General features: G+C 50.9%; 1 protein-coding gene across 6 annotated transcripts in view; it reads left to right on the top strand.

Annotated features, from left to right (window-relative positions):
- The first annotated feature begins 169 nt into the window (after positions 1 to 169).
- The window catches only part of Arap1 (ArfGAP with RhoGAP domain, ankyrin repeat and PH domain 1), a 51557-nt gene continuing 24223 nt past the window's right edge, over positions 170 to 27503 (top strand). For 3 of the 6 annotated variants that reach the window (XM_019204397.1, XM_033764198.1, XM_019204396.1), the window contains exons 1-5: positions 4114 to 4216; positions 8161 to 8241; positions 14450 to 15031; positions 26499 to 26650; positions 27228 to 27295. In XM_019204397.1, the coding sequence (XP_019059942.1) occupies positions 4197 to 4216; positions 8161 to 8241; positions 14450 to 15031; positions 26499 to 26650; positions 27228 to 27295 (903 nt within the window). In that variant the 5' untranslated portion in view covers positions 4114 to 4196. Of the gene's footprint in view, positions 236 to 3276; positions 3324 to 4113; positions 4217 to 8160; positions 8242 to 14449; positions 15032 to 21751; positions 21898 to 26498; positions 26651 to 27227; positions 27296 to 27503 lie in introns of those variants that run through there. The other 3 variants (XM_010603225.3, XM_033764199.1, XM_010603227.3) reach the window with 3 other exon arrangements.

The following is a 27503-nucleotide window of genomic DNA, read 5'->3' as shown; positions in this document are numbered from 1 at the left end:
TGGGGTTTTTTTTTTTTTTTTTTGGTACCAGAGACTGAACTCAGGTCTTTGTGCTTTTGAAGCAGGAGCTGAAACCACTGAGCTAAATCCTGGCTTTCTTTTTTTTTTTTTTAAGACAGGTCCTTACTATGTAGCCCAGGCTGTCCTGGAACTCACAGTGATTCTCCTGCCTCAGCCTCCCAAGTGCTGGGATTATAGGTGTGTGCCACCATCCAGGTTGGGATCAATTTTGAAGGTGTGTATTTCTCTCCAGCCTACAAGGCAAAACTGTTATCCTCCTATTATATGGATGTGGAAACTGAAACTCAGGGAAGTTTGTGAATTTCCAGTTCTCACAGCAGTAGGAATCCCTGCAATGGTTTGGGAAGCTTCCTGGGGAAGGATTTGAGGCAGAGGAGGAGGGGGACTTCAGGATGGTAAGCAGCAAAGGCCAAGAATCCTGACCTGTTACATAGTAGTGAGTGCCTACTGCCTGTTGCCAAATATTCTGTCCTCAGAGCACCCTGCTGCACTCCATGGTTTCCTATTGTCTGGACAGTAAGGATGAATGTGTCTTAACATGGCCTTCACGGCCCTTCTCAACCTGCCTCCATTCTTCCTTTCCCTGACCCACCTGCCCTCCTTTTGTCTTCCTAAGGCCCTGCCTGTCTCTGTGCTGTTCCTCCTGAGGTGATGGAGTAGAAAGGCCCAGAGAGCCCTTGGTTCGGATTCTGGTATCGGTGACCTTGAGCGAGTTACTTAACCTCTCTGAGCCTCATTTTGCTCATCTGTGAAGTGGACTAGAGCCACTTGCTTTCTAGATTGTTAGGAGTATGAAGCTTTGCATGCACCTGTGCATGCCTTGGAATTGGTAAGTGGGAAGTGCTGACCGGGGTGGGTTAGGATGTGTCCTGTGGCCCTGCTGGATAAGGGGCTGGAAGGGAGACCGAGTCAGTGTTTTTGTCTGTAGTACAATGGGGGCAGCTGAAGTCACATCATATCGGAGGCCAAAGCCTGTGGGACTAGACCCCCATGTCCTTTTCTGTCTTCCGGCCCAGCAGTCCCCTTGCCCCATGGTGGCAGCTTCCCCTTTCAGGTACCAGTAGCAAGGGTCCTGCTTGTTTTTCTGGCTTCTCCATTCTAGGGACCACCTAGAGAGAGGGCAGGTCCAGGTCCCTGTTCCCCTGGGCTCCTAGTCCTGGGGAGCAGAGAACCCTACCAGGTCCCTGCTGTCACAGGCAGGAGCTTCTGGGTCCCCACAGCTCCCTGCTTCGTGCCAGGGCAGTGCTGGCCTCCACTGTCCAGGTGCACAGTGAGGGTCCCAGCAATGTAAGCATCTGGGACCCTGGCTCTGCTTGAGCTGCCTGTGGTCCTGTGGTTACCCTGTGTGCTCCCACCCTCCTTTGGCCAGTGTTGTCCTGCTCTGTCTCATTTGTAGTGCTCACAGTCCCTTCCTGGTCCTAGGTGGTGGTGGTTCCCAGAGGATCTTCCTCTCGTCATCCTGTGGCATCTCCAGCCTCTGCTTGCCCAGGATATGCCTTTGTGGTAGCAGGAGGTGCCACGGGAAGTCCCCTGCCCCAGCAGTGTGTCCGTGACTGAGTGGCTGGGGCCAGGCCAGTGCCCTGGAACCCCACAGGGGTGGGCTGACTTAGTCACTTTATTGTTGGGAGGGCCTGAGTGAGGCCTGAGGGGTGCTGAGCTGGGAGCAGGGAGGTGGCTTTGGGTCAGGCCATGGAGGCTCAGGGACAGGGTCGGGGTCAGGGGAAGAGCCCTCCCTGTGTCTGGTTTTCCCACAGGCTCAAGGGTGTGCTGGCAGCAGGTGAGAGGAAGACAGGGTACAGGGACAAGGGCCAGTGGTCCAGGGAAGCTGAGGGGCCTGGAGTGAAGAAGGCAGTGAGGACGGAAGGTCAGGGTTTGTGGGGAAAATGTTCCTTGGTAATCTGTGCATTGTATGTTTAAAATCATGAAGCTACTTTATAATGATAGTATTGGGGAACAAGCTACAGGAAACTCAATTCCAATGATTTGAAATGTTTTTATCATTTTTCCTCCTAATTGTAATAGTGATACACAATTGTAAACACTTCTAGCAATACAGATTTAAGAAAGTGAAAGTCTTTTGAGATGAGGGCGGGGTAAGCCCAGGATGTTCACTGTCCCTTAGTCTTTGAGGTTCCTTGATCATTAATAAAACTGAGGCTTAGCATTTTATTAGGGTGATGCTGGTGAGGCTACTATCAGAAGGCTGTTAAAGTGTCACACTTCTCACCTGGTCTCTCTGTGTGGATGTGCGTGTTGTGCACTGCCCAAAAGTACCTGGTGGAAGGACCTGGGGTGGGGAGAGCTAAGAGAGGGAGGACTGAAACCAGCCTGTTCTCTGCTAATGGAGCTGCATCGTGCTCTTTTATGGAGTTTCTGATTTGCTTAAAGGCCCCACCTCACTTGGGGACAACTCTTCTTTCAGAGGAGGTTGCTGGTGAGGAGCTGGTGAGTTTGGTGTAGAGTGGGTGTGTGTCGCCCCCGGGTGCTGCAGGAGGGTCTGGCATGGATGAGGTAGGATGAGGTTGTCATTGGGGTCTGAGGTAATAGAGCCCCAGATGCGACAAGCCCAGCTCTCAGGGCTGCTCTGATTAGGACTAGCCAAGTCCTTGATGAGGGAAAGGAAGTGCCTGCCTTGACAGAGGGCGAGCAAGCCTGGCCTCTGGTGCACGTGTGGTGACGCGTCATGGTCTTCTGGGTGCCGGGCATTGTGGCCGGGACTGAAGTATTCACTTTGTGGAGGATGTGATGTGACTCACTGATGGTTTAAGACAAGAAAGGGTAGAGCTGGGTCTGGAATCTAGAGGGGCCTCACATCCTGGGTGGGGACAGGGTGGGACCCAGGGACCCAAGGACCCACAGGCCCCCAGCTTCCCACCAGGTAGCGAGGCCACTGCACAGTCACCCAGGCCTTGAACACTCTCCTCATCCCCCCAGCACTCCAGAGCACAGAGAGGCAGGGCAGGGTCTTCCTAGAGCCAGGGAGAATGTACAGGGCAGGGACAAAGGGTGGGAGAAGGGCAGGAGACCCCCATGTATCTTTTTGCAACTTGTATGTAGCAGGAGACAGAACCTAGGCTTCTTGGCCCAGCCAGATGCCCACCCCAGGGTGCACACAGAGCCAAAGGAGTTGGCCTTGCGGGGGGGTGGTGTCACTTCTTCACCCATGGCTGTGGAGCCCTACCCCCACCTACTTCCTCATACTACCGGAAGTGTCTCCAAGGCTTTGTGCCTGTGTTAGCCTGGGCTAGCAAGTTCTGTGAATGCTAGGAAGGCAGTGGATGCCTGTGAGGGTGGCCCTGCTTGTAAGTATCACCTGGGCAGCCAGGCCTGGAGATCAGTGGAGGGTATGGGGCACATCAGGGTTCTAGGACAGTCGGATGCCGCTGGGTGTTGGCCGGGACTTGTGGCCTGAAGGTTGTGTGTGTGTGAGACTGGCTCTCTTGTTTGGCTCTTAGGTGGGTGGGAGGTGGGCGGTCCTTGAGGTAGCGTGAGGTGTGCCATTGTGGTACCTGTGGGGTGTGGTTTGTAGACCCAGGTGGCTGTGTATGTTCTCTGTTCTGTGTGGTGAGCTCTCAGAGGTTTCCTGGAGTCCCAGAACAGCCTGCCTGTGGTAGAAAGCTGGGACCCAGGTAGGAGGTGGGCTGTGCAGGGGAAGAGGAGAAGGAGGACAGGCTGAAGCCCCTAGGCCACTTTTCACCTCTCCTACTTCTATCAGGGCTGGGTCTTTCCTTGAACCCAGAGCAAGTTCTGTGCGGAGAGGGTACTAGCAGTGTGACTTGAGGAGGTATCCTGGTCAAGAGGACTCCAGAGCTGAGTGTGGAAGAAGTTAGGATGCTGAGACTGCTGTCAGGGCTGAGTCATACATGCAAGTCAGAATGCAAAGGAGGCTTGGTAGGCCTGAAGTGAGGGGGCACAGCCACATGGTTCAGTGGGCTCTGCAGGTAGCTGGTGGAGTCACCACCCTCTTCCAGTACCCTTTGTTCCTGCCTCACTGATCTCTCCCAACTCCAGATGAGCAGTCCTTTCCTACCTTGGGCCTCGAAAGTTTAGTCGGGTTCCCAGTAACAGCATCCTTCCTATCTGCTTTTGCAGTCTCCTGCTTGCTCTTTGGGGCCGGTCAGGAGCTCGCTGGATACCTCCTTGACTTTGGTGGACAGAGGCAGCCATGTCCTCTGATGCCCCTGCAGGAGACTTGGTAAGTTTCACACACATGAAAGGTAAAATTCCGGGCCGTGGGATAGTTACAAGTGAGATGAAGGTGTAAATCTGCTGGGCTGGGCACACAGGGCCACTTAAGGCTCTGGGCTGGGCCAGTGAAATTGGTGTCCCCAGTCACTAGTGGGTAGAGATGCCAAGAGGGATATGCTGGGCTGGGACAGAGATGGAACAGTGAGATCCAAACTATGCTTGGTACTGAAATGGTTTTTATAAGCATGAAAGCATTGGCCTGGAAGAGGAACTTGAGCCAGACCTGAAGAAGGACTGGCTGGCTTACTTACCTCCCTTGTGAGCCTAGCCAGGCCCTGGGCTCCATCGTGGAGGGCAGGGGATGTGCAAACTCTCAGAACCCCCAGGTGATATTAGGGATTGGATGGAGGTGAAGCCTCATAAACAGGGCAGCAGAGGGTAAAGGGAGGGCAGGGACAAGGGGAAAAAATGAGAACCAAGACCTGTCATGTAAAGATCCAAGATCCCAATAATGAATGCAACTGTACTGTATACCTAGAATGTACCAGTAAACTCAGTGAGAAAAAAAACAAAACAAAACAGGGCAGCAGAGAGCAGAAGCTGTGCTGAGCTGCGTGGCTGAACTGCAGAGGTCTTTCTGCAGGAGGTGCTTGGAGCAGGTGCCTGAAGCGGGCTGGAGGTGGTTTACTTATTCATTGTCAGCCGATGATTTCAGGGGCTCCCCCACTGCCAGGCCAGTGCTTGCTATAGGAAGTGACTTGGAGCTGTGGATGGGGCCAACCCAGCCTGGCCCAGGCCTGGGTATGTCACTGAGAATTTTGTCAAGTCACTTCCTCCCTGTGGGTGTTTGTTTCTTCACCCGTAAGCATTAGAAGTGTTAGCTTCAGCTCAAGCAGGTTGGATGACAGCTGAGGAGTCCAAGGGCCCCACAGGACTTTGAGCAGAAGTGGGATCTTGGGGAAAGCACGGTGATGGGCGGGGTGTGCAGACTGACTGGGTCCTGGGGTGCAGGACGAGAACCCCCAACTGTGGCTGAGTTGTTGCAAGAGGATGACATTGCCCCCGCCCCGCCTTCCTGGTCCCTGATTCGCTCAGGGTGAGGACTCTGGCCAAGGATAGCAGCCAGGGCTTCTGCCTTCAAACCAAGACCAGAATGAGGGTGGAGCAAGTGGGGCTCTCACCTTGGGTGCACACTTTAAGGGGGCACCATAAAGCTCAGTCATCAAGGGATATAAATATTTTAATGCCATTTTGAAAAATCAAAATGAATGCAAAAAAATCCATGGGGAACAAAATATAAAATAGCAAAATTTTCAGTGAGGAGAGCACCATACTGTCATCTTGTCCTTGACCTCTGCAAGGCACTCACTGCTCTAGACTTTTGTCAAGGAGCTGACTCTTCCAGGAAGTCTCCCTGACCCCTGAGGTCCACTGGGCTCTTCTCACGAGATGATGGTTACCAATCCCCTCCTGCCTGAGGTACCTGGAGACATCTGGTTCATGCTTCCAGCTCCTTGGGTAGGGCTGTTCCAAAGGGTGCCAGTGTGAGTCCTCATGTCTCTGTCTTTGGCTAGTGCCCCCTAAGTACAGGAATAGGAATTTGAGAATGGCCGATGAGGGCCCTGCTCTTCTCAGGGAGAGGAGTGCCTTTGAATAGGGTGATTGAGACCATCGTCACTTTACTTGTGTTACACCCTGACCCCAGCGCCCGGCCTGTAGCAGGTACTCCTTCATGTTTGCTGTCCCTTTTGAGAGGTAGTGAGCAGAGTGGTTGAGAGTCGAGAGCCATGCTGCCCAACAGAAATACAGTGCAAGCCACAAATGCAATGAGAATTTGCTGTTAGGCACATGAAAAGCAACAAGTGCAGTCAGCCAGGCATGGTGGTACTGTTCTGTAATCCCAGTACTTGGGAGGCTGAGGCAGGAGGATTGCTGTGAGTTCCCGGCCAGCCTGGGGTATATAGTGAGTTCAAGGCCAGCCTGGGCCTTGAACATAGTGAGGCCTTGTCTCATGCCCCTGCTCAAAAAGAAGAGTAGAAAGGAAACAGGTGCAGGGGCTGGAGGTGGAGCTCGGTGGTAGAGCACTTGCCTAGTATGTGTGAAGGAGGCCCTGGGTTCCACCCTGATATCTCTCCCCTTTCCACCCCCAAAAGAAAAAGAAAACAGGTGCAATCAATTTTAGTATTATTTTAAATCTAAACATTCACAATATTATTCATAGTGTAAGTAAGCAGTAGAAAAAAATTGAGATTTTAAATTTTTGTGTGTGTGTATGTGTGTCAAGTTTTTATAAAGTCCATCCTGGGTTCTGTTTCAAGTGTTCAGAAGTTGTATGTAGCTATGACTGGCTACTGTATTGGGCAGAGCAGGTCTAAACTATACTTGAACTTCTCCTTCCTGGCTGTGTGACTTTGGGCAAGTTTTAACCTCCTTGTGTCTTAGTTTCATCCTCTTAAACACAATGTTCCTTAAAGGTTGTGGAGAAGATTAAGTAAGTTAAAGTGCTTAGATAGCTGGAGTAATGTACACAGTTTGTCATCTCTTTTTAAATTGTCATTTGAGTAGCACTGCCATTTTGCTAACACTTTCATCCAAAGTACCAGTTTCTTGGGCCGGGGATCTAGCTCAGTGGTTCTGGTGCCTGCTTCGCAAGTGCAAGGACCCGAGTTCAATTTCCGGTACCCAAAAAAAAAAAGCCAAAACAAAGTACCAGTTTCTTAAAATTTGTTTTAAAATTACTGTGAAAACATAAACCTGTTTAAACCCTACCATAAACAACCATAATTATGGAGATGACTTAAGTACACTGTAAAATGACCCTATGGCCTGCTAAAGCCATTTTGCAGAGTGCAGCAACTTTTGGGTGAGCCCTGCCTGGGGGTAGGAGGTTTGCCTTGGTTCCCAGGCCCAGCGGAAGAAGGCTTGTCTGTGCCGCTTTCCTCCTGACCCCAGAGCCTGGGGGCCCCTGAGGATTGTCCTGTTCTTTATTCTCCCCCAGAAATCCCACTTTTGGGTCTGTGTTCCTTTACCTCTACCAGGTTCAGAGACAGGGCCCCTGCCGTCTCATGCCCTTGCCTCAATTTCTTCTCTGCCAGTGATCTGAGCCGTGCATCAGGTTTACTGATGAAGAGTCCCAGAAGAGTCCTGAGTCGGGCGTTCCCCACCTCTCGCCCCACCTCTCCTGCCCATCACCGCGCTGGGGGAGCTGCCTCTCTGCCCCACCCCCTCCCCCTGCAGCCATTCCTGCCCCTCACGCAGCCCCTGGAACCCTGCCTTCCCTGCAGGCCTGTGTAAGACGTAAAGTCTCACTTTTACTCCACGGAGCGTGAACAGCCGAAAAGGCCTCCACGATGCTGGGCCCTAACACCCAGCGAGGCTCTGGGATCTCGATGGAGAAACAAGAAACCCAGGAGGGAACACACCAGGCTAGATTGTAAACAGACCTTTATTAGTCTGGCCAGACGGCACTCTCCGGAGCCAGGTAGCTCAGAGAGGCAACTGCTCAAGGGCTGAGGTCCTTTTTATAGGGTTTTTTAAAACAAAAAGTCAGGGCATTCACAGGACAAGACTGCAAACACATTGCTTATCTTACGCAGGAAATGTTCTACGGTCACCTTTTGTTATACCATTTGCTCCTGGGCGGGCTGTTAGCCAACTTAGCACTTAGCGTATGAAGAAGCACAGTCTCTGGCCTATTAGCATGGAGTCACTTTAGCTTACTCAAGTCTTACAGCCTGTCCGCCTACTTCCTCTAACTCCACTGCTGGCCTTCCGGGATCCCTGGACAATCCTCTGTTCCTCCTCTTCCACTTCCCCCACCTCTTCCCCATCTCTGCTTTCTTCCTTTCCTTTTCTTTTACCTGTCCTTGTCCCTCTCCCTTCCCTTCCTTTCTCTTCTGGCTGCTCAAAATGGCTTTGCCTTACAGACTTTTCCCCATTTCTGACCTGCAGCTTTGGCCTCAGCTATGAAGAGAAGTCTTTCAGAGTAGCTGCAGCCTCTGGGAGGAGCCGGCGCCCTGGACAGCCCAGCTGGTGAGTGGGCAGGGAACAGAGACCTGAGCTCCCATTTTCCCCTTTCTCGGAATCTAGGTTGTGGGCCACAGGACTCTGAGGGAGGGGACAGAGGGCCAGCAGGCTGGATTGGGGGTGTCTGCTGATGTCTGTTCCCTTCTTGCCTGGTGAGTTTTGGTCTCTCATTTCCAGGTTCTATCTGTGACTATTAATTACATTTGCTTATAAATTTTATTTATTTACTTGTATTTTGAAAAAATTGCAAAATTAAAAGACATAGAAGGGTAGAGTGTGTCACTTGTCTTCCCAGCTGCCAAATCCCTGCCCCAAAGGTAGTGACTTATGTGTCCATCTGGAGCGTTCTGTGCATATATTTACCTGTATACATATTTCCTCTCTGTCTCTATCTCTCCCTCTTGTTTTCTCTCTTTCTTTCCCATACTGAAATTGAACCCATAGCCTCAGCACTAAGCTACAGCCCAGTCTTTTACTTACTTGTTTGTTTATTCATTTATTTATTGTTGAGAGAGAGTGTTACTAAGTTTCCAACTTGCCCAGGCTGGGATAAAATTTAAGATCCTCCTGCCTTAGCCTCCCAAAGTGCTGGTATTACAGGCATGTGCCACCACATCTGGCTTTTTTTTTTAACTCAAGATGCTTACATAACACTGTTCTCTACCTTACAAGCGTTCTACTCTTGACCTGCATTCCTATCCTTTTTTATTTTATTTTGAGATAGTATCTCACTAAATTACCCAGGCAGACGGAACTTTGGATCCTCCTGCCTCAGCCTCCCACGTACTTGGGATTACAGGTACACCACCATCACTAGCTTTTACTTTAGAAATAAATTTTTAGTATCAGTTAGTGTGGACATTACAACCTGCAGGTCTAAGCCAAATGTAGTTGATAATTTTAGTTGGGAAATTACATTTCAGTTCCAGTTTAACCTTGGAAGAACTGTCTTTATACTATTGAGAGCCCTGTATCCAAGGACATTGAATATATTTATTTATTTGTATCATCCTTTGGGACTCAGAAGTAGCCATTTTATTATTCTTATATTTTAAATTGACATTCTTCAAAATTTAGGTGATATAAGTGAGAAGTCTCCTTCGCTGCCAGCATGGATTTTCTAGGAAGCTAGAGTTTGAAATCTCCTTCTAGGATCCAGAGAAGGTTCTGCATAGTATGTGCATGTGGTCATGTGTTTTTGTGAATTTTGCAAAACTAAGATATTCCTGTGCTCTTTTTCTCAAAAGGAGCATCAAAAGTGAAGTGTGAGAGCTTCAAGCCTTGTGCTTGTGATCAGTGCCTCTGCCTCCCTTCCCTCGTCCCCCCAGGGAGGCTGGTGTAGCCTTGCCTTCTTCACCGCCTTGACAGTGGATGCACACTGATCCATGGTCTCCTTTTTCTTTTTCCACACAAAAGGCAGAATGTTATGATACTGTTCGGTACCTTTCTTGATTCATGAACAGTATATTTTAGAGTCGTCCCTGCCGATGTGTGAGGAGTTTCCTCCCTTTTATGGCCACTCTGCATTCCATGGTGTGACTGCCCTGTCACTGAGTTAACCACTCTCTGATTGATGGGCATTTTGGTTATTTCCAGTCTTTTGTTATTAAGGAAGACACAGTAGCCAGTAACCTTCCTTATATGTCATTGTGGATGTGCATCAGCAAAACTGCAGGATAAATGCCTGCATTTGACCCAGGGTGGCAAGGCAAAGGGTGGCAGCTCATGGCTTGCCTTGCCCCTGTGGCTCTGCCCTTCCTGGAAGGACACGTACCAACTGGGGATGGGGTTCCCGCCACATGACCGGTGCTGTGTATTTCCAGACTTTCTGTTCTTTGATAATCTAATAGGTAAAGAATAGTATTTTCCTATACTTTACCTTTGTATTTTGTTAAGCACCTTGTCATATACCTAAAGCTATATTATCCTTTCTGTATTTCTCTGCTTTTATTTTTTGCTCGTTTTTCTGCTAAGTTGTTTCTCATTTCTAGGTGCTTTTCAGCTATTGGAAATGAGCCCTCTGTTTGGGAAATTAGTGAGATATGAGATATCCCTAGGTTCTGCCTTATCTCTGGCTTGGCCTGTGGTGATTTCCACCATGCAGGGGATTCTTTGGTTAATGTTTAAATTAAAAAAAGAAACTTATTATAGTAAAAGATATCTTGCCATAATCCCCTTCAAAATACTTCCCCTTGCTTTGAACACACTTAGCCATCATTTTTGCAGTTCTGGAAGTCCTCTCCCTGACTGCCTCGATGTCTTGATTCAATTCAAAACATTTACTTTGGGCGGGGGATTTAGCTCTGTGGTTTCTCCAAGTGCAAGGGCCTGAATTTGATCCCTGGTACCAAAAACAACAACAGAAAAATAAAACAAAAACAAAACATTTATTTTTCATGGTCATTTTGACTTTGGGGAAGAGCTAGAAGTCTCATGGTGCCAGGTCCAGTGAGCAAGGTGGATGAGGACACACTGTAATGTTTCTATTTGACAGAAATTACTATAATGGTTAATCAGTGAGGAGTGATCAAAACCATACAGAGAATGTTTAAATTGAAAGAATTCATTACAGTAAAAAACACATTGCTGTTAAAATATTCAAAATACTCCCTCTTTCTTTGAGCACACTTATCTCATTATTCTTGGCAACGTGTTAAAAAAATTTTTTTAACATTCACTGTAATTTTTGATCACTCCTTTGTAGACAGTCGCATGGCACTTAACAGTGGGGGTGCATTCTGGAAAATACATCATTTGGTGATTTTGTCATCTTGTTAACATCATAGTGCATACTTACGCAATCCTCAATGGTGTAGGTCAGTCCTTCCATGTGGCACTTTTTTTCCCTTTTAAGGCAGGGTCTCACTAGACAGCCTGGGCTGGCACTGAACTTGTAATCCTCCTGTCTCAGCTTCCCAAGTGCTGGGATTACAGGGTGCACGACCATACTCTTTTTCACACTGCTTCTTGATACAAGCAAGAGATGCAGTAAACAGACGTATGAGGCTGCTGCTGATGTGACCTGGAATTCTGCTTTACAATGTGGGAGTACACTCTAGGATAAAAGGTTATTTTTTTGTTTTTTGTTTTTGTGGTATCAGGTATTGAACTCAGGACCTTCCACTTGCGAGGCAGGCAGTGGCACCACTGAGCTAAATCCCTGGCCCCCAAAATTTATTTTTTAAAGTATAGTGTAGTAAATACATAAACTAACATCATAGCCGTTTATTATCTTTACTAAGTATTATGTACCAGATGATTATATGGGCTGTACTTTGATACGGCTAGCAACACAAAAGGTCTGTTCATACCGGCATTGTCACTGACATGTGAGGAGTACACTGTCCTGCAGTGTTAGGCTGGCTGCACAGTTGTCACCAGCAATAGGACTTTTCAGCTCTGTTGTACTCTCGTGGGGCTGTTCTTGTATCTGTGGTCCAACGAAGCATCGTTATGTGATGTAGTTGGATAGTTTGGTCTTTTCTTTTTTCTTTTTTTGGGGAGACAGGGTCTCGCTGTGTAGTTCAGACTACCCTTGAACTCACAGCAATCCTCCGGCCTCAGCCTCCCAAGTGCTGGGATTACAGGCATGCATCACCACGCCCTGTATTTTGGTCTTTTCTGTTACCTTCTGGGTTTATATCATTTCCAAAAGGCCTTTGTCTCTCTGAGGTGATTTTCGATCCTCTCATTAAAAAAAAAAAAAATGAAATCTTTGATCCATCTGTAATTTATCCTGTGAGGTGTGAGGTAGGGGTCCACCTTCATTTTTTCTAATTTGCTCCGTAGCTTTCCCGACAATTTAATAATCTATTTTCCCCTACAAGTTTGAGATGCTCCTTCTGTTATGTACTAAATTTTTATATGTACTTGGGTCTCCTTTTGGACTTTGCCTAATTGATGCCTTTGCTCACATGCCAGTATCATATATGGTTTGAATTTTTGTAACCCTGCATGTTTTAATATGTGGTGAAGCTGATTCCTACTTCTTCCTTCCCTTCTTTCCCCCAGAATTTTTTGCCTGTTCCTATTTAATTAATTTTTGTACTGAGGATTGAACCCAAGACCTTCACACTGAACTACATCCCAGCCTTTAAATTTTTTTTAAAAAATTTTGAGATAGGGCCTTGATAAACGGCTGAATTTCCCAGGCTAAACTTGGACTCTGATCCTTCTGCCTCAGCTTCTCAGAGTGCTGGGATCACAGGCCTGCACTGCCATGCCCAGCTTCTTCTTGTTTATTTTTCCATGTGAAGTTTCAAATTAGCTTGTGCAGCTTAAAAAACATTCTATGTGTATTTTTAGTAGGACTGTGTACTTGTGTACATTAATTTGAAATGAATACCTTTTATGATATCTGTGCTTAGAATTTACTGCATCTTCCTATTTGCCCAGGGATTTGGTTTTTTTGAGACAGGGTCTCTCTATGTAGTTCAGGCTGGCCTTGAATTTACTATGTAGCCCAGGTTGGCCTCAAACCCGTGGAGTTCTTCTTGACTCAGCCTCCCAAGTACTGGGATTACAGGCATGTGCCACAAAGCCTGGCTTGTCCAGGTTTTGTTTTGTTTTGCTTTTGTCCCTCAGTAATACACTAAAGTTTTTCTCATATAGCTCTTACATATGTCTTTCTTTTTCTTCCCCTTCCCTCCTTCCTCATTCTCTTCCTCTCTCTGATGGGAAATTTAAACTCCTACCAAGACCTTGTAGTTTGTTTTGTTTTGCTCTTTTGGGTCTCATTGTGTAGTATAGGCTGGTTTCGAATGCATGGTTCTCCTGACTCAGCCTCCTAAGGGGCTGGGATAACAGGCATGTGCCACTGTGCCTGGTTTGAGATCATATGTTTTTTTCAAGAAGTCTTTTTTTTTTTTTTTTTTTAATACTTGGGGTTAAACTCAAAACCTTGTGCTTGCAAGGCAGGCACAGAGCCACTGAGCTAAATCCCCAGCCCTGAGATGCTATTGTAAATGAGGTCTTTCACCCTGGTTTCTACCATGTTACTGCTTAGAAATATTGATTTTTTAAAATTTAAATTAAGCTGGCCATGGTGGCGCATGCCTATAATCCCAGCACTCAGGAGGCTGAGGCAGGAGGATTGCTGTGAGTTTGAGACCAGCCTGGGCTACATAGTGAGTTCCAGGTCAGTCTCTACTATATAGTGAGACCCTGTCTCAAAAAAAAAAAAACAAAACCAAACCAAAATCTCATCTCTAAAATTTAAATTAAAACAAAATTTTTTTGAGACAAAGTCTTGCTATGTAGTTCAGGCTGGCCTTGAACTCACTATGTAGTATAGCTATACCTCAAACTCTCAGCAATCCTCCTGCCTCAGCTTCCCGAATTCTGGGATTATCAATACGTGCCACTGTGCCTGGCTAGAAATACTAATTTCTATTATATTAATTTTTTGGATTATTGTACTGGGGATTGAACCCAGAGCCTTGCACATGCTTGTCAGGTACTTTACCACTGGGCTCCATCCCTTGTGCCTTTTTAAATTATATTTTGAGACAGTATCTCATTAACTTGTTCAGACTGGCCATAAACTTGCAATCTCCCAGCCTCAGCCTTCCAAGTAGCTGAGACACCATGCCTGGCTTCTCAGCAAGCATTGTGGAACTGAGGGCATGACTTCTGGGCCTGGCAGTCATGCCCTCAGTTCCACAATGCTTGCTGAGCCCCTGAGCTGCGCCCTCAGCTGGGGACTGGCATCATACAGGGTGTTGGGCCATGGCCTGGTCTTGTGGAGGGCAGCAGGGAGGAGAGGCCAACACAGCACCAGTCATGCCGTAGGCCATGTGACCCCAGAGATAATCTAGGGGGTTTTCTAGAAGAGATGTGAGCTGGGAGGCCGCAGGAGTCGGGTGGTGATGGGATCGGGGTGCTTCAGGCAGGGGGAGAAGCCTATATGTTCAGAGGCTGGGCAGTATTTGGCCTTGTTTATCATGTGGGACCCAGAGGAGGAAGCTCAAGGGTCAAACTTGAACCTATGGCATGAGAAGGGTTTTGGGGGTCTGGCTTTCACGATTCAATATTCAAGCTTTCATCTTTTGGGATTGTAATTGTAGGAACTTCAGGGATTTTGACCTGATAATTCAGGATTATCTTTTGGGAGTTATAATTGGCACTAACATGGAGAGCTGAGGAGGGATGGTGAACAGGGAAACTGCTCCTGGGCCTCCATTGCCTCTGACCTGTGCCCATCTGTCTATCCCAGGCCTGACTGGACCCTGCTGGTGGGAACCATGGCAGAGGGTGGGGACGCTGCACTGTCGGTGGCTGAGTGGCTGCAGGCGTTGCACCTGGAGCAGTACAGCGGGCTCTTCGAGCAGCACGGAATGATGTGGGCCACTGACTGCCAAGGCCTCAGCGATGCCCGCTTGGTGGACATGGGCATGCTACTCCCTGGCCATCGCCGCCGCATCCTGGCCGGCCTGCTCCGCGCCCACGCTCCCCCCATCCCTGCACCCCGCCCTGCCCCAAGGCCTGTACCCAAGAAGCGTCATGTCTTCCGCTCAGCACCTGCGCCCACCACTCCACCGGAGCCCCTGCCGGTGGCTGGAGAGGACGAGGGGCTACCCACTGCCCCACCCATCCCACCCCGGAGGAGCTGCCACCCTCCAGCCTGCTTCACTGTCCCTTCCATGGGTGTCCCATCCATGGCCACCCCATCTGTGACCGCCTCACCAACAGCTGCTCCAGACCCCGTGCTGCCCCCACTGCCCGCCAAGCGACATTTGGTGGAGCCGAGTGTTCCGCCTGTGCCTCCTCGCATCGGACCCTCACGCCTGCTGGTGAGGTGAGTGGATGCCACCCACGGTGGGTGGAACGCAGAGGGTCTTAGTGAGTGGATGGGGCATTTGTGGCCTTTACACAGGGTGAGAAAGGTTCTTCCGGGGCAGGTACAGCTTGTGCGGAGTGCAGAGGAGGGACATGCACCACGCATCCTCAGTAGCACCGCTGGGTTGGTGGTGAGTGGGGTGAGGTTGGGGATGTTGCTGGCGGGACATGCATGAGGCCCAGGCTGGGCAGCCAGGCAGCTTTCTGGAAAAGGATGATGAGCTGCTGGGGAGATGATGGGCCAGAGCCTCGGAGACAAGTGAGCCAGGCTGGACACTGCTGAGGCCGTGTTGATTACCTGGTAGCAAGTGGGACAGCTGGAGCTGGATGCAGGCTGACTGGAGCCGGATATGGGACCTAGAATAGACAGGACTAGAATCGTCGGGACCTGAGCAGAAGGCAGGGGAAGCCTGGAAGGCTTCTGTTTTGGATGGTCGGGCGGGCAGTGGTACCGACACTGACCCAGGGCTCAGGGACAGAAGTGAGTTTGAGCGGGGGACCCGGCGAGTGTTTGATGCCAGGGGGCATCTGGGTATATTCTGGCACCGGGAGGTAATGTTTGCAGGGGTGAGGTGGGGGAGCAGAAGCTTTGCCTCTGCCTTCACCCCACCCTCCCCACCCCGATAAATGTCACCTGGTGACACCTCCGAGCCTCACCCTGCTCACCCTCCCTCCTCTTCAGAGCTGTGTTTTCTCCCTGGCTCCTGGTCTCCCTTGTTTTCTTGGGTTCCCTCCTGCTTCTGTGGACATTCCCTTTCATCCTTCATAGAGACTCCTCTTCCTGTCCTTGCTCAGGTGCCCAGCAGGAGGGAGCATCCCCAGATAGGGCTGGATGCATCCTGGGGAGAAGGGGGTTAATGGAGTACTTGGGCCAAGTAAGGATAATCTGGGAAGGCTTCATGGAGGAGGAAGGAATATGTAGGGAGAGGCCTCTGGATCCTGTTACTGCTGCACAGGGTATAGGGCATTTTATTTACAATACTTGGCTGAACCCCACGAAAGCTTTTTGGGGGGATTCATGCTCTGGTTCCAAGCAGGGAAACAAAGATTAGAGCAGAGAGCAGTGCACTGGCTGTATTCATGCCAAGCACTTATTTAGGCCCCATAGTGGGAGAAATTGGGAGGTTCCCCCTATAGAAGGAGGAGCATTAAGTCACAGGGTCTTGAAGGCCAAGAGAGGACTGTGGTGTTGGGAGGTTTGATCAGTGGAAGCACAGAAAGTGTTTATTTTATGCCTTTTGTGGACTCACAGGAGTGGGAACAGGTACTAAGGTCTGGGAGGAATCTGGCCCGCAACCTAGATTGAAGTTTCCCGGTGCCATTGTGCCCTCTAGTGGCCCCTCTCCTGTAAGCAGGAGTAATTGCTATTTGCTTCAGTCCCATCATTGAGCTAGAGTTAATGGGCCCTGAACCCAGCACCCTAAATTCTTCCTGTCTGTCCTTCTACCCAAGATGTGTCACTCAGAGGTCTTGGGGAGGGAGAGGCTTGCAGAGGATGCTGGCAGGAAGAATGAGGATGGGGCAGGATCCTAGGCCCAGACCAAGGTATAAACAAGCAAGGAATAAGGTTCCCTCCTTCCTACCTTCTGGGCCCGTTTTCCACCTCCATGGCCTTCCACAGCCCTCTGTAACCCTCCTGGGACTGTCCTTAACAGGGTGGAGTGAGAGGCCTATCCAGAACCCACTCAGAGCCTCAGTCTGGATGCCACTATTTGGCCAACCTGTGGGGGAGGTCGGGCCTCCGTGGCAAGAAGTCTGGCTTCTCGAAGAGAGAGGATCGAAACTCATCCTATGTTGAGAGAATTTGTGGAAAATCACAGCATCCCATAGTATCCAAGGGGGGATTGGTTTCAAGGTCTGATCACAAAACGATGCAGTATTTGCATAGAACCTACACATATCCTCCTTTATATTTTAAATCACTTCTAGATTACTTATTTCAATCGTTTCTCAGCCTTTTGGCTAAGATCAAGTGTAGATTACTTATTTCACCTAATAGACTATAAATAGCTGTTATACTGCATTGTTGAGGGAATAAGGACAAGGAGAAGAGTCTGTACAGGTTCAATATAGATGCAGTTTTTTCCCAAATATTTTCCATCTGTGGTTTATTGAATCTGCAGGTGTAGAACTCATGGATACAGAACACCAGCTGTGTTCACTACAATTTGGGATGTGTCCTTAAGGTAGAGTTGTGGGGAGTCTGAGCCATCGAGCCTGGTTTCCTGTGCCCCTGGGTCTTAGCAGTTGGGATCCTGGCCATTGGCAGTCCTTAGCTCATCATAGTCGTTGAAGTCCTGTGCTAAAAACTCACAGGAGCTAGGCTCGGTGGCTCACATTTGTAATCTCAGCTGCTAGGGAGACAGAGGGAGGCAGACTGAAGGTGCAAGGCCCACCTGGTCAATTTAGTGAGACCCTGTCTCAAAATAAAAAATTAAAAAGGGCTGAGGGTGTAGCTCTGCGCTCCCTGGGTTCAACCCCCCAGTACTGCAAAATAAACACACATGTGCTACTGGGGTCAGATGGTGCTACCTCAGATGGGGTATCACAGATTTGTAACGTGCCAAGCCCTGGCCCTTGTGATCAAGGTGGGAGCCAAGGTGGAGCCTGCTTGGCCACCCTGTCCTCTCCCAGCCCCTTCGTGTGACACCCAGCTCTTTAGTGCATGGTGGATTACTCCCACCCTGCCCGTGCAAGGGTCCCACCTCAGAGTCCCCTGACATGGCCTTCTGCCTCTCTCTGCATCCATTAGTGATGGGGTACTCATTCCCAACCTTGGGGCCTTACCTGTGGGATTATGTGGTGCCCGAGTGAGCATTTCTGCCTTGCTCTTCAAGCTCCTGTGTCACCAGGCTCCTCAGTGAGATTTGGGGACCATTATGTGTGCGTGTGCGTACTCTCAGGATCTTGGGTCTGTGTAGGGGTATGGCTGGGTCAGTTTGTATGTATTCATATGTATAGGTGTGTATATGTGCATCTGTGAAAGCTGTCAGGTTACTGGACGTCTGTATATCAGCATTGATACAGGTTCTGAGGGTCACCATGCATGATCCTGTAGCTATGGGTGTGTGGGGATCTGTGCACTTTTAGTGGTGACATGAAGTGTGCATAGCATGAGTTCTTCTGGGCCTGTGTCCACACATATATGTGCCTGTGTGTACTGCTGCTACAGGGACCCCAGTAGCACACATGTAAACTTGTGAGTGTGCATGTGCTGTTTGGGCAGGAGTTGGTATGTGTGTTGTGTGTAGTCAGGCATGAGCCAGTGTGCACGTATGTATGTGTCTGTGCATGCACGTGCTGCCAAGAGGGAGCTCACTGGAAGGCCAGTCACCCCTGCTAGGGCTGTTGATTTTGTTTGTTGTTGAATCCCCGACCTCTGGATCAGTGCCAGCTGCCTGACAGATTCTCAGTATTTGTTGTGTGAGTGAACCAGGGCTGCTGCCCGTGAGCTTTTGTACTGCTTAGTGCTGACTGCGTGCATGGAGGTGTATGTGCGTGCGACTCAGCACTCGGTGAGGTCCTCAGCACACGGGGCCCTGGGGTTAAAGGGTGCTCTGCTCACCAGCCCAGATACCTTCTTCTCCTCTCACCCCCGTCACCCAGATGCCTTAGGAAGGGAGAGTCCCCAGAGGCAAGAATGACGCTCAGACAGGATCCTACAGAGCAAGGTACAAGCAAATCAGCAAGCCAGCAAAGATAGGGTTTCCTTTTTCCTGGCCTGGCAAGAGCCTGGCTCCCAGAGATGGGTTTGCCATTCTTCCTGGCCTCGGAAGACCCCCTTTACCCCCACACTACCATTATTTAAGCTGTGCTAAGGGGACTTGCTGAGGAGTCCAGAGATGCTAAGTAACTTGCTCAAAGTTAACCAGCCCAGCAGAGAGGAGACAGGTATTCAGACCTCATCCTGTCTCCTCAGCTCTAAGTGTCCTAGACATGAACCCTCTGAACTTGCCTGTCTGAGCAGCAGAGGTATCATTTCTGATCCAAGGTTCCAGAGTCATGCTACAGAGCCTCTCTCAGCTTTCTCTGGGCCTTACTTCCCTCCTCTGATACTTGGATACTTGGAGATACACCTCAAGAAAGGAAGTATTTGCCCAGAGGGGGCAGCTGCTAGCTGGAGTCACACTGAAGGGCCAGTCCTGAGCGCTGACTGCTTTGCAGCCTAACCAATCTCTGGTCTTCATGTAGGAGATCACTTATTACTGGGGGAGAACCTGCTCACTTCTAAGAGCCTCTTTCCTAGCCTCTCTAAGCCTCCTTGTGGGGGTGGAAGAGGGAGGAGCCAGCACAAGGGCCATCAGGGTTGGTGCTTCCTCCACATCTACCCGAAATTGCAGCAATTGGGCCTCATCTTAGCCCAGGGGCGGGAAGGAAGTGTCTGCCCCGGGGGATTCTGGGTGACTTTTCTCTCTTTCTGTGCTTTCAGGAAGTTATGTGTTGGCTGGGCTGCAGGGGGTGGGGAGGGAGAGAGCAGGAAGCGGGAGAGACCAGAGCTGGACACACACACACACACACACACACACACACACACACACACACACACACACACACACACACACACACACACACACACACACACACTAACTTACTCTTCCAGAAGGATTCAGTTATACTCCGAAACATACACACTCAGAGCAGTGATTTACAAATAAGAGATATAAATCACAGGCCTGCAGAACATACCTGGGCCCCGAGTACCTCCCAGGGAACAGGGCCGGCTGTCTGCAAAACTAGCCCAGGAACGACCAGGCACGCACAGGCAGGCCCACTCTTGCACACACAGAGCCCGCCTGGCCGGAACTTCGGGAGTCCTTGGGCCCAGGACCCAGCAGGCCTCTGAGGGTGAGCGAGGGCTGTCCCTGGCTGAGCTGCCCGGCATGTGGGAGGAGGGCTGAGGGGCTGGGAGGGCAGGAGTCCCTGTCTGGCTGGCTGTCACCTCTGGGCTGGGTTCTCCAGGGTGCTTTGCTCCCTCTTGTTTGTGCTCTCAGAATTTTCAGTCTTGCTTCACTTTCTCCACTTGTTCTGTTTTTTCCCCTGCCTTTTCCTTTGCTCCGTTCTCCTCCTTCTTGCCTGGGCTTTCCAGGTTTCTGTCTCCCTGTACACCTCCCCTCCTGACCACCAGCAACCCATGGTGCATTGCCTGGACTCTGCCCCACAGACTGCTCCCATATGGGGTCTCTTCCCTTCAGGGCTCTGGTGCTGTCTCCTCAATTCTGGTGTCTGCTTCTGGTTGCTTGTTGCCCTCTAGCCAATCCCTTGGCTGTGCCTGGGATTGGCTTATCTCACCGTCAAGTTTGAGGTTGCTCTGAATAGCCTCAGACCCAGTCCAAGGTGACAGGGAGATGTACACAGGCAGGGCTGGCAGTGTAGGGGCTGGCCTCTCCTCCCCCCAGTTTTCTATGGCTCCCTAATGAATTCAGTGATCTTTGATTACTGGGGACATAGAGTGGCCTCTGACCTGTGCTAGGCACCCTGAATAGGGGGAGGTGCTCAGTGCACTCTCTGAGCTGTCTGGAGCCAGCCCAGGGCTAGAGCAGCCTCCTGACCACTTCAGCCTGCAGGGAAGTTCAGCATGGGGTTGGCTAGAGGAGCCATGGAGGGCCCAACAGGCTGCGCAAGCTTAGAGGAGGGAGCAGTGGGTGGATTTCCTGGAGGGGAAGGTGGAGTGTTCTGAGTACAAGGGAGTTGATGGTATCTGGTCATTTAGTGCCCAAAACAGCACGATGGGTGCTTAGCAAATGGTTCTTGCCTTACCAAAGCTGCTACTGTCCTGGCTGTAAGGTGAAGGTTAGTGGTATAGGTTAGTGTAGTCAGGATGCAGTGTCCCTCGTGATCACAGTGCCCGTGGAGGGATGGTCATTCAGTCATTCAGGATACACTAGCTGAAGTCCCTCCTGTGCTGGGTGATTTGGAAGTCTGAAGAGGATTAGCTGTGTAAGAGGCGGACTACAGACATCCATTCTAAGAAGTGAGACCCCAGGAAGGGCTTTCAGTGCTGTGGCTGGGGCAGGAGTGAGCAGGACGAACCAGGGGGCTGTCGGCAGTTCATGGTGGATGAGAAAGGGAAGAAGTGCAGAGGAAACAGGAGGCATAGGACTGGGGCTGGCTGTTGAGGAGGAGGACAAGGTATGAATGAGGAAGTGGGCAGCTGGGAAAGTTTCCCTGTGGAAAAGGGATATGGGGAAGGAGATCCATGTTCCCAGGTCACCAGGCCTGGCCTCATCTCTGAGCCTTGTTGATGAGAGTCCTGGATCTGGGATTGGCCCGGGTCACCTCAAGGTCCATGTAACTTCTTGGGGGAAAGTCCTGACCCCAGGATGGGGTCCCTGGTCCTCTGAGGTTATATCAGTGAGCCAGGCACTTGCAGACACAATAATGCTGAATGATCAGAAGCCTGGAGGCTGGGGGAGTCCCAAGGAGGCCCCAAACCATCCTGAAGTATGAGGGGAAGCCCACAGTAGAGGGAGAGGATGTGTGCCTTGCCCTCTTTGAAGGAAAAGTAGGCATGTGGCCAGACAGGGGACGGTGCGGTGTTCTGGGTAGAAGGAACAGTGTGTGTGTGGAGAATGTAGCTGAGTCAAGGAGTGGCATGTGAGTGGGGTCAGCCCAGGGCCAGCCTTAGATACGCTGGCTGCCCCACTCTACAGCCTTACTTGCCTCAAGGTGAGACCCTATTCCTCTGCTGGACCATGAAGCCAGGAAGCCGCTTTCTGGCCAGCCTGTGTGGCCGAGGCCCTAGGCAGCCACAGCAGTGCCAAAGCTGTGCCGGTGATGGGCGGGAGTGCCTCTTCTTTACTGAATGACCAGTGAGCCTAGAGCCAGGTGAGAGGGGAAACAGGCTGGGAATTGAACAACTCAAGGTCAGATGATGCTTAGGCTGGAACTCACACCCAGGTCTGCTTGGCTCTGAAGCCCTGTCTCTTAGCTGGAGTGATAACATTTTTTTTTTTTTTTTTGGTCTGGACAGATCCTGTTTGTGCTTGTTGCCTTGACATGGTTATTTATTAACAGTGCCTCTTTTAACTGAAATGTTTCGGTTATATGCTTAATGATACTCATTCCTTTTTTGTGTGTTTGGTTTTATTTTGGTGTTTGTTTTTTTTTTTTTTTTTTTTTTTTTTTGGTACTGGGGAGTAAACTCAGGACATTGCGCTTGCAAGGCAGGTATGGTGCCACTGAGCTAAATCCCCAGCCCTGTTTTGTTTTTGAGACAGTTTCATTATATAGTTCAGGCTGATCTTAAACTGGCCTTGAACTAGGCCTCCTGCCTCAGCCTCCAGAGTGCTGGGACTACAGGCGTGCACCACCATGCCTGGCATTATTTTGTTTTGCTTTTGAGAGGATCTCGCTGTATAGTTTGGGCTGGCCTTATTAAAGCAGTGATCTTCCTGTTTCAGCCTCCTATTTGCTGGGTTCACAGGTGTATGCCACCATGTCTGGCCCTCTTATCCATTCTGACTTGGGACCCTCATGTGTCTCCCCAGCCCCCGTGTATAAAGTCCACTAAGTATTTTCCCTAATCTAGTAAGTCAGGCTTCTCAGGCTGCGGGCTCAGACCCAGTGTGCCCAGTCCTGCCATGGGCATCACGGGGAAAGCAGATGTCCCCTCATTTGTCTCTTGGCCGGAGGAGAAAGGGCTCATTGCTTCTTGATCTTTTGGCTGAAATCAAGTGCAGAGGAGAAAGGACTGAAGGAGCAGGGGAGCCAGGAGATGGGAATGTGGGACGAGCAGCTCTGCAAGGGCATCCTAGGGGCTGTGCAGAGGAGGCCGGCTGAGCTGCACTGTGAGGGTGGCGCAATTCCAGGGGCAGAGATAAGCAGGAGAGAGAGCAGGAGGAGGAGGAAACTGAACAAAGGCTTCCGGTGAGTCCTTTGCCCTCTTGCTCAGGGATGAGCATAGGCCAGTGGGCAGCATCCAGCTGAGCTAGAGCTGGCACTAACCCTAGGAGGCGGAACTGAGGGCTGCAGGAGGGGCACCTCACAGGCTTTGTTCTCAGCAGGGGGACACTGCTCCTTCCCCTGGGGTTTTCCACATGCTGTGCTTTCCGGACACGACTTCTCCTTTCCTGGGCCCAGCCCTGACTCAGCAGGGCTCCCATTTTCCTGCCAGGCAGGCAGGCAGGCAGACTGGGTAGCCAGGAGACTTCCTGGAGGAGGCAGCCAGAGTTGGGCCTGGAGGTTTACAAGAGCCTCTTCTTCTGCTCCCTGGGGAAGCGCTGCTGGGAGAGGAGCCTTTTGTCTGTGTTCCCCTCTCCCTTCTTGCCATAGTCACAGTGGTGGCTGTCAGAGTGGTGATCTTGTTCCCCCTTGGAACAAGACTTAGACCCTGAGCCTAGGTGGCCAGAGCAAGGGAGAAGCCCTCATATCCTGGCATGACCTCAGTACCAAGCTGTGGTAATGGGCTGCCTGGGTTCAAATCCCAGGAATGGGACCAAGGATAGATTGCTTAGCATATCTGTGCCTCAGTTTTCTGGTCTGTATAGTGGAACAATACCCTTGCCTCATAATGCCCTTGTAGTATATAAGTGAGTAAATCCATGTAAAGCACTTAGAGAGCATCTAGGGGCACACATATATAAATACACAATAAGAATGAATTAATCCAGGAATTTATTCATTTATATAAGCCCCTGACAGGGACTGAAGAGTGAAGGAGGTGGGAACCCAAGTGTGAGATGGCAGGCCTCAAGTTAGGTGGCCTGGGTGCCTGAGGGAGTTGAGCTGATGCTACTTGGACCCCAAGAATGAAGAGTGGCAGGTGGGCAGTCTGGCTCTGTTGTCACCGTCTTCCCCTCAGCTTCAGAGGCGTGTTGGGAGCCAGGCTGCTTATCCCTGTGTGGTGTTGGATGGAGGGAGTCTGTCCCCACCTGCTGTGGACCACAGTGTGCATGGCTCTTGCCCCCCAGCTTGGGAGTTCCGCTTCCAGCTGACCATGGACCAGGCCTCCATGGCTGCTGCCTCTCGTGCCCTGAGAGGCTGCAGTGTAGTGTGATGGATGGTTTGCCTGTCAGGAAGTCTCCCAGGCCATCACCTCAGCTGGGCCAACCTCTCCGGCCACACTCTCGGGCCATTCAGTCATCATTCACCCTTTCATTTGCTTCCCTCCGACCCTAGTGGCCAGTTATTCACCTGCCCACAGTCCCCTCTACCTGTCCATCCACCCACCTATCCAATAAGTTTTTGCTGTGATGTAGCCAGGCCCTGGCCTGACCTGAGATATCAAGTCAGGTGCTACCCTTCCCCTAAGGCATGCAGGATCAAGCAGGGGAGACAGTCTGGTGCATTGCCCACCAAGAGGTCCTCTTAGGTCCAGCACACAAGCTGTCAAGATCACCATGGAAGCCAGGCTTCCATGGTGGCGCACACCTGTAATCCTAGGACTTGGGAGGCTGAGGCAGGAGGATCGCTGTGAGTTCGAGACCAGCCTGGGCTACATAGTGAGTTCCAGGTCAGTCTCAACTACATAATGAGACCCTGTCTCAAAAAAACAAAAAACAGAACTAAAAAAGACCACCACGGGACCCTTGACTTCACATTTTGAGGGCAGAGGGGTAGGGAGTGTCTTGCCACTGGAGCAGCAGAATGTTTTCCCCTGCATAGTGATCCACACACACATACCTGTTCAGAAGCCAGGCTCCGTGGCCCTCCAGGTGACAGCTCAGGGTAAGGGACTGAGGATCAGAGTGCACAGGTGACTCACAGGGACCCATCCAGGATTATAAACCTCTTGCCCCAGGTGCACTAATGCCTTCTAACAGCCTTACAAGTGTGGCTTCAGATTGCTGTCTGGGATGTGCCTGGTTATGTCACCACATTTGCAGCCCAAGCTCCGGCTTGTCTGCCAGATTTAGAGTCTGCTGACAGTTTCTCCTGGCCCTGATGCAGTTCCGCGTGCAGGCCACTGTTGCCAAGACAGTGCTGCCTAGAAACACGGCTGCAGGCCACCGGAGCGCATGTCTAGAGAAGAGCTGAAAGCCAGCAGCAGGTCACATTCCACCCTGCAGGAAAGAGGGCTGGGTCCCAAGAAGCGCATGGGTGTTGGAGCTGGATTCAGATCCCAGCTTAGATGCTAGTACAGTATGAGGCATGAGGAAGCTCCTTTCAGAAGAGTCATTTGGAATAATTTCTATGAAGCTCATATTGCAGGGTAAGGACAGGGGCCAGGGCAAACTTTGAGAGCAGGAGGATGTGGTCTAGAGGTCAAAAATGAGAGGAAGGTGCTCCCCTGACAGAATAAGAAGACGGTCATTGGTAGAGGCAACAGTGTGAGTGGTGGCCCCAGGCCAACCCTGTCACATCCTCCAGGCCCTTCTTGCTGTCACGGTTGTCATACACCTGGGGAACACACCAGGCCACTCTGATGCTGTTCCTTGGCCTCTGTAGGATGCTGGCAGAGACAGTTGTGGGGCCAGACCTCCAAGGTTCAGAGCTTGTTCCTGCTGGTGATCCGAGAGCATGTGTGCTCTCCCGAGACTCATCCTGTACCACCCCACCTGTGGAAATAGTTTCCCCACAGGACTGGAGTTAAACCCAGGGCCTTTGTGCTGAGCTGCATCTGCAGCCCCCTTTTTAGTTTTTGTTTTGACAGGATCTCACTAAATTGCCAAGTTACCCAGGCTGGGCTTGAGCTTAAGATCCTTTTTCCTCAGCTTCCCAGGGTGTAGTAATCTCCATTTTACAGAAAACTAAACCCAGGCTCGGAGGGGTGAGGTGCATGTGTCCTAGGACACAGGGATAAGAGGCTAAGGCGAGGTTCAGACCTATGTCTGTGGTGCCACAGCCCTCAGGAGACACTCAGATGACACGGAGCTCTGTGTTGGGAGCCACAGGGGCACCGAAGTGTGAGAGCTCAGATACCTCTAACCTGGTTCTCGAGAGGCGGAGAGGGTTCCTGAGGGCATGGTAGAAGAGCCAGTGTGGTGGGAGATGAATATGGTGGGATGAGGTGAGTTGGGGAGCTCCAGACCCCTCAGGAGTAGCAAATATCCAAGTCTGTGCGAGTAAGGTGGTGGCTTGCCCCAGGGACTCAGGAGTTGTTTCTGACACTGGTCTGTGCCTTCCGCCTCAATGCTCGTTACAATCCTGCCCAGTCCCTTTGCCAACAAAAGCATCACCTCTCCCAGGAATCCTTCCCTGACTCGGGGTTCAGGTCCATTTCTCCTCCAGACTGAGGCCCAGTGGGTACATGCAGCTAAAAGCCGGAGCAATGGGGAAAGAGTGTCACATTTGCGTTGCAGAGGGTCCTGGCTGGTGGCACCTCTAGGCTTTGGGGCACCAGGAAGGGCTTTAGTCAGGAGGATCAGGCAGGAGGCTGTGTGAGGTGGACTCCAGCTATGGCATGGTGTGGGAAATGGTGAGCCAGGGCTCTGTAGGTGTGAGTCCTGGATCTGTTACTTAGTGATACTCAACTGTTCTGTTTCCAGTCTTCCCTCCAAGGAGGAGGAGTTATTGCTGCCACCACCACTGTCATCCCCTCCCCAGCTAGAGCCCAAGGAGCCACCATCCATCCTCCCCCGGGGGCTGCTCTGCCCCCCAGAGATTCCTCCGAAGCCCTTCCGCCTGCCCCCGGAATTTGGTGAGTGCTTCGGGCCAGGATGGGATGAGTTGGACTCTAGGTGGGTCATCTGGGATGGGCTCCTGGAGAACATGCAGGGGTGGCAGTGCCCTTTCTGCTGCTTGCCACCAGTGCTGTGTGGCCCTAGGTAGGTCCTGAGGCCTCTGTTAGCATCCTTCTCTTTATTGCTCAAGTGGAGACAACGCCCCCTACCTGACGCTCACCGCCAGTGCAGGGCCATGGCCGCTCCTGAGTGACTGTGGGTCCCAGTCTGGCAGTATCTTCCTTGGAATTGTGATTTGCAGGTCCTGGAGTTGTCTACTTTTCTTGGTTCTTACTGCCTTTTTTGAATAGTCCCCGCCCCTGACCCCCAAGTTTGCTGCCTCATCAGGCCTCCCTGTAGTAGCCCTGCCTCTCTGATGGTATAAATAGCACTTCCTGTCCCTGTGCCTTTTTTTTGAAAGACAGGCTGCTTGGGGGTGGGAATCTTCCTTGGTCTGGGGGTGGCCTTTGTGAAGTCAAGCCATGGTGTCCGTGGTGTCCCAGAGAGGCAGCCCAGGTCCCTGCTGCTGAGAGTCTCCCACCCTTCTCTCACCAGATGACTCTGACTATGATGAGGCCCCAGAGGAGGGGCCAAGGGCCCCTGCCAGTGTGATGACCAAGAAGGTAGGACAGGGCAGTGGCTAGGTTTGGGCCGTCTGCCTGAGGTGTGGAGGGAGGGCTGCCCAGCTGCCTTGCAGATCCTGGGGCCCACCAGACAGGGTGGATAGCTCCTTCCCCCACTACACTGTCTGGCTCTACAGGGGTTGGGTCAGGTGTGCCCCTGAGCCTGGGGACAGGGATTTGGGGCTCAGGTCTGTGGCTTCTGCCCCAG

This window comes from Fukomys damarensis, unplaced genomic scaffold, assembly GCF_012274545.1.
Source record: "Fukomys damarensis isolate Sample0158 unplaced genomic scaffold, DMR_v1.0_HiC HiC_scaffold_16, whole genome shotgun sequence".
Classification (NCBI taxonomy): Eukaryota; Metazoa; Chordata; class Mammalia; order Rodentia; family Bathyergidae; genus Fukomys; species Fukomys damarensis.
This window is presented reverse-complemented; position numbering and strand designations above follow the sequence as displayed.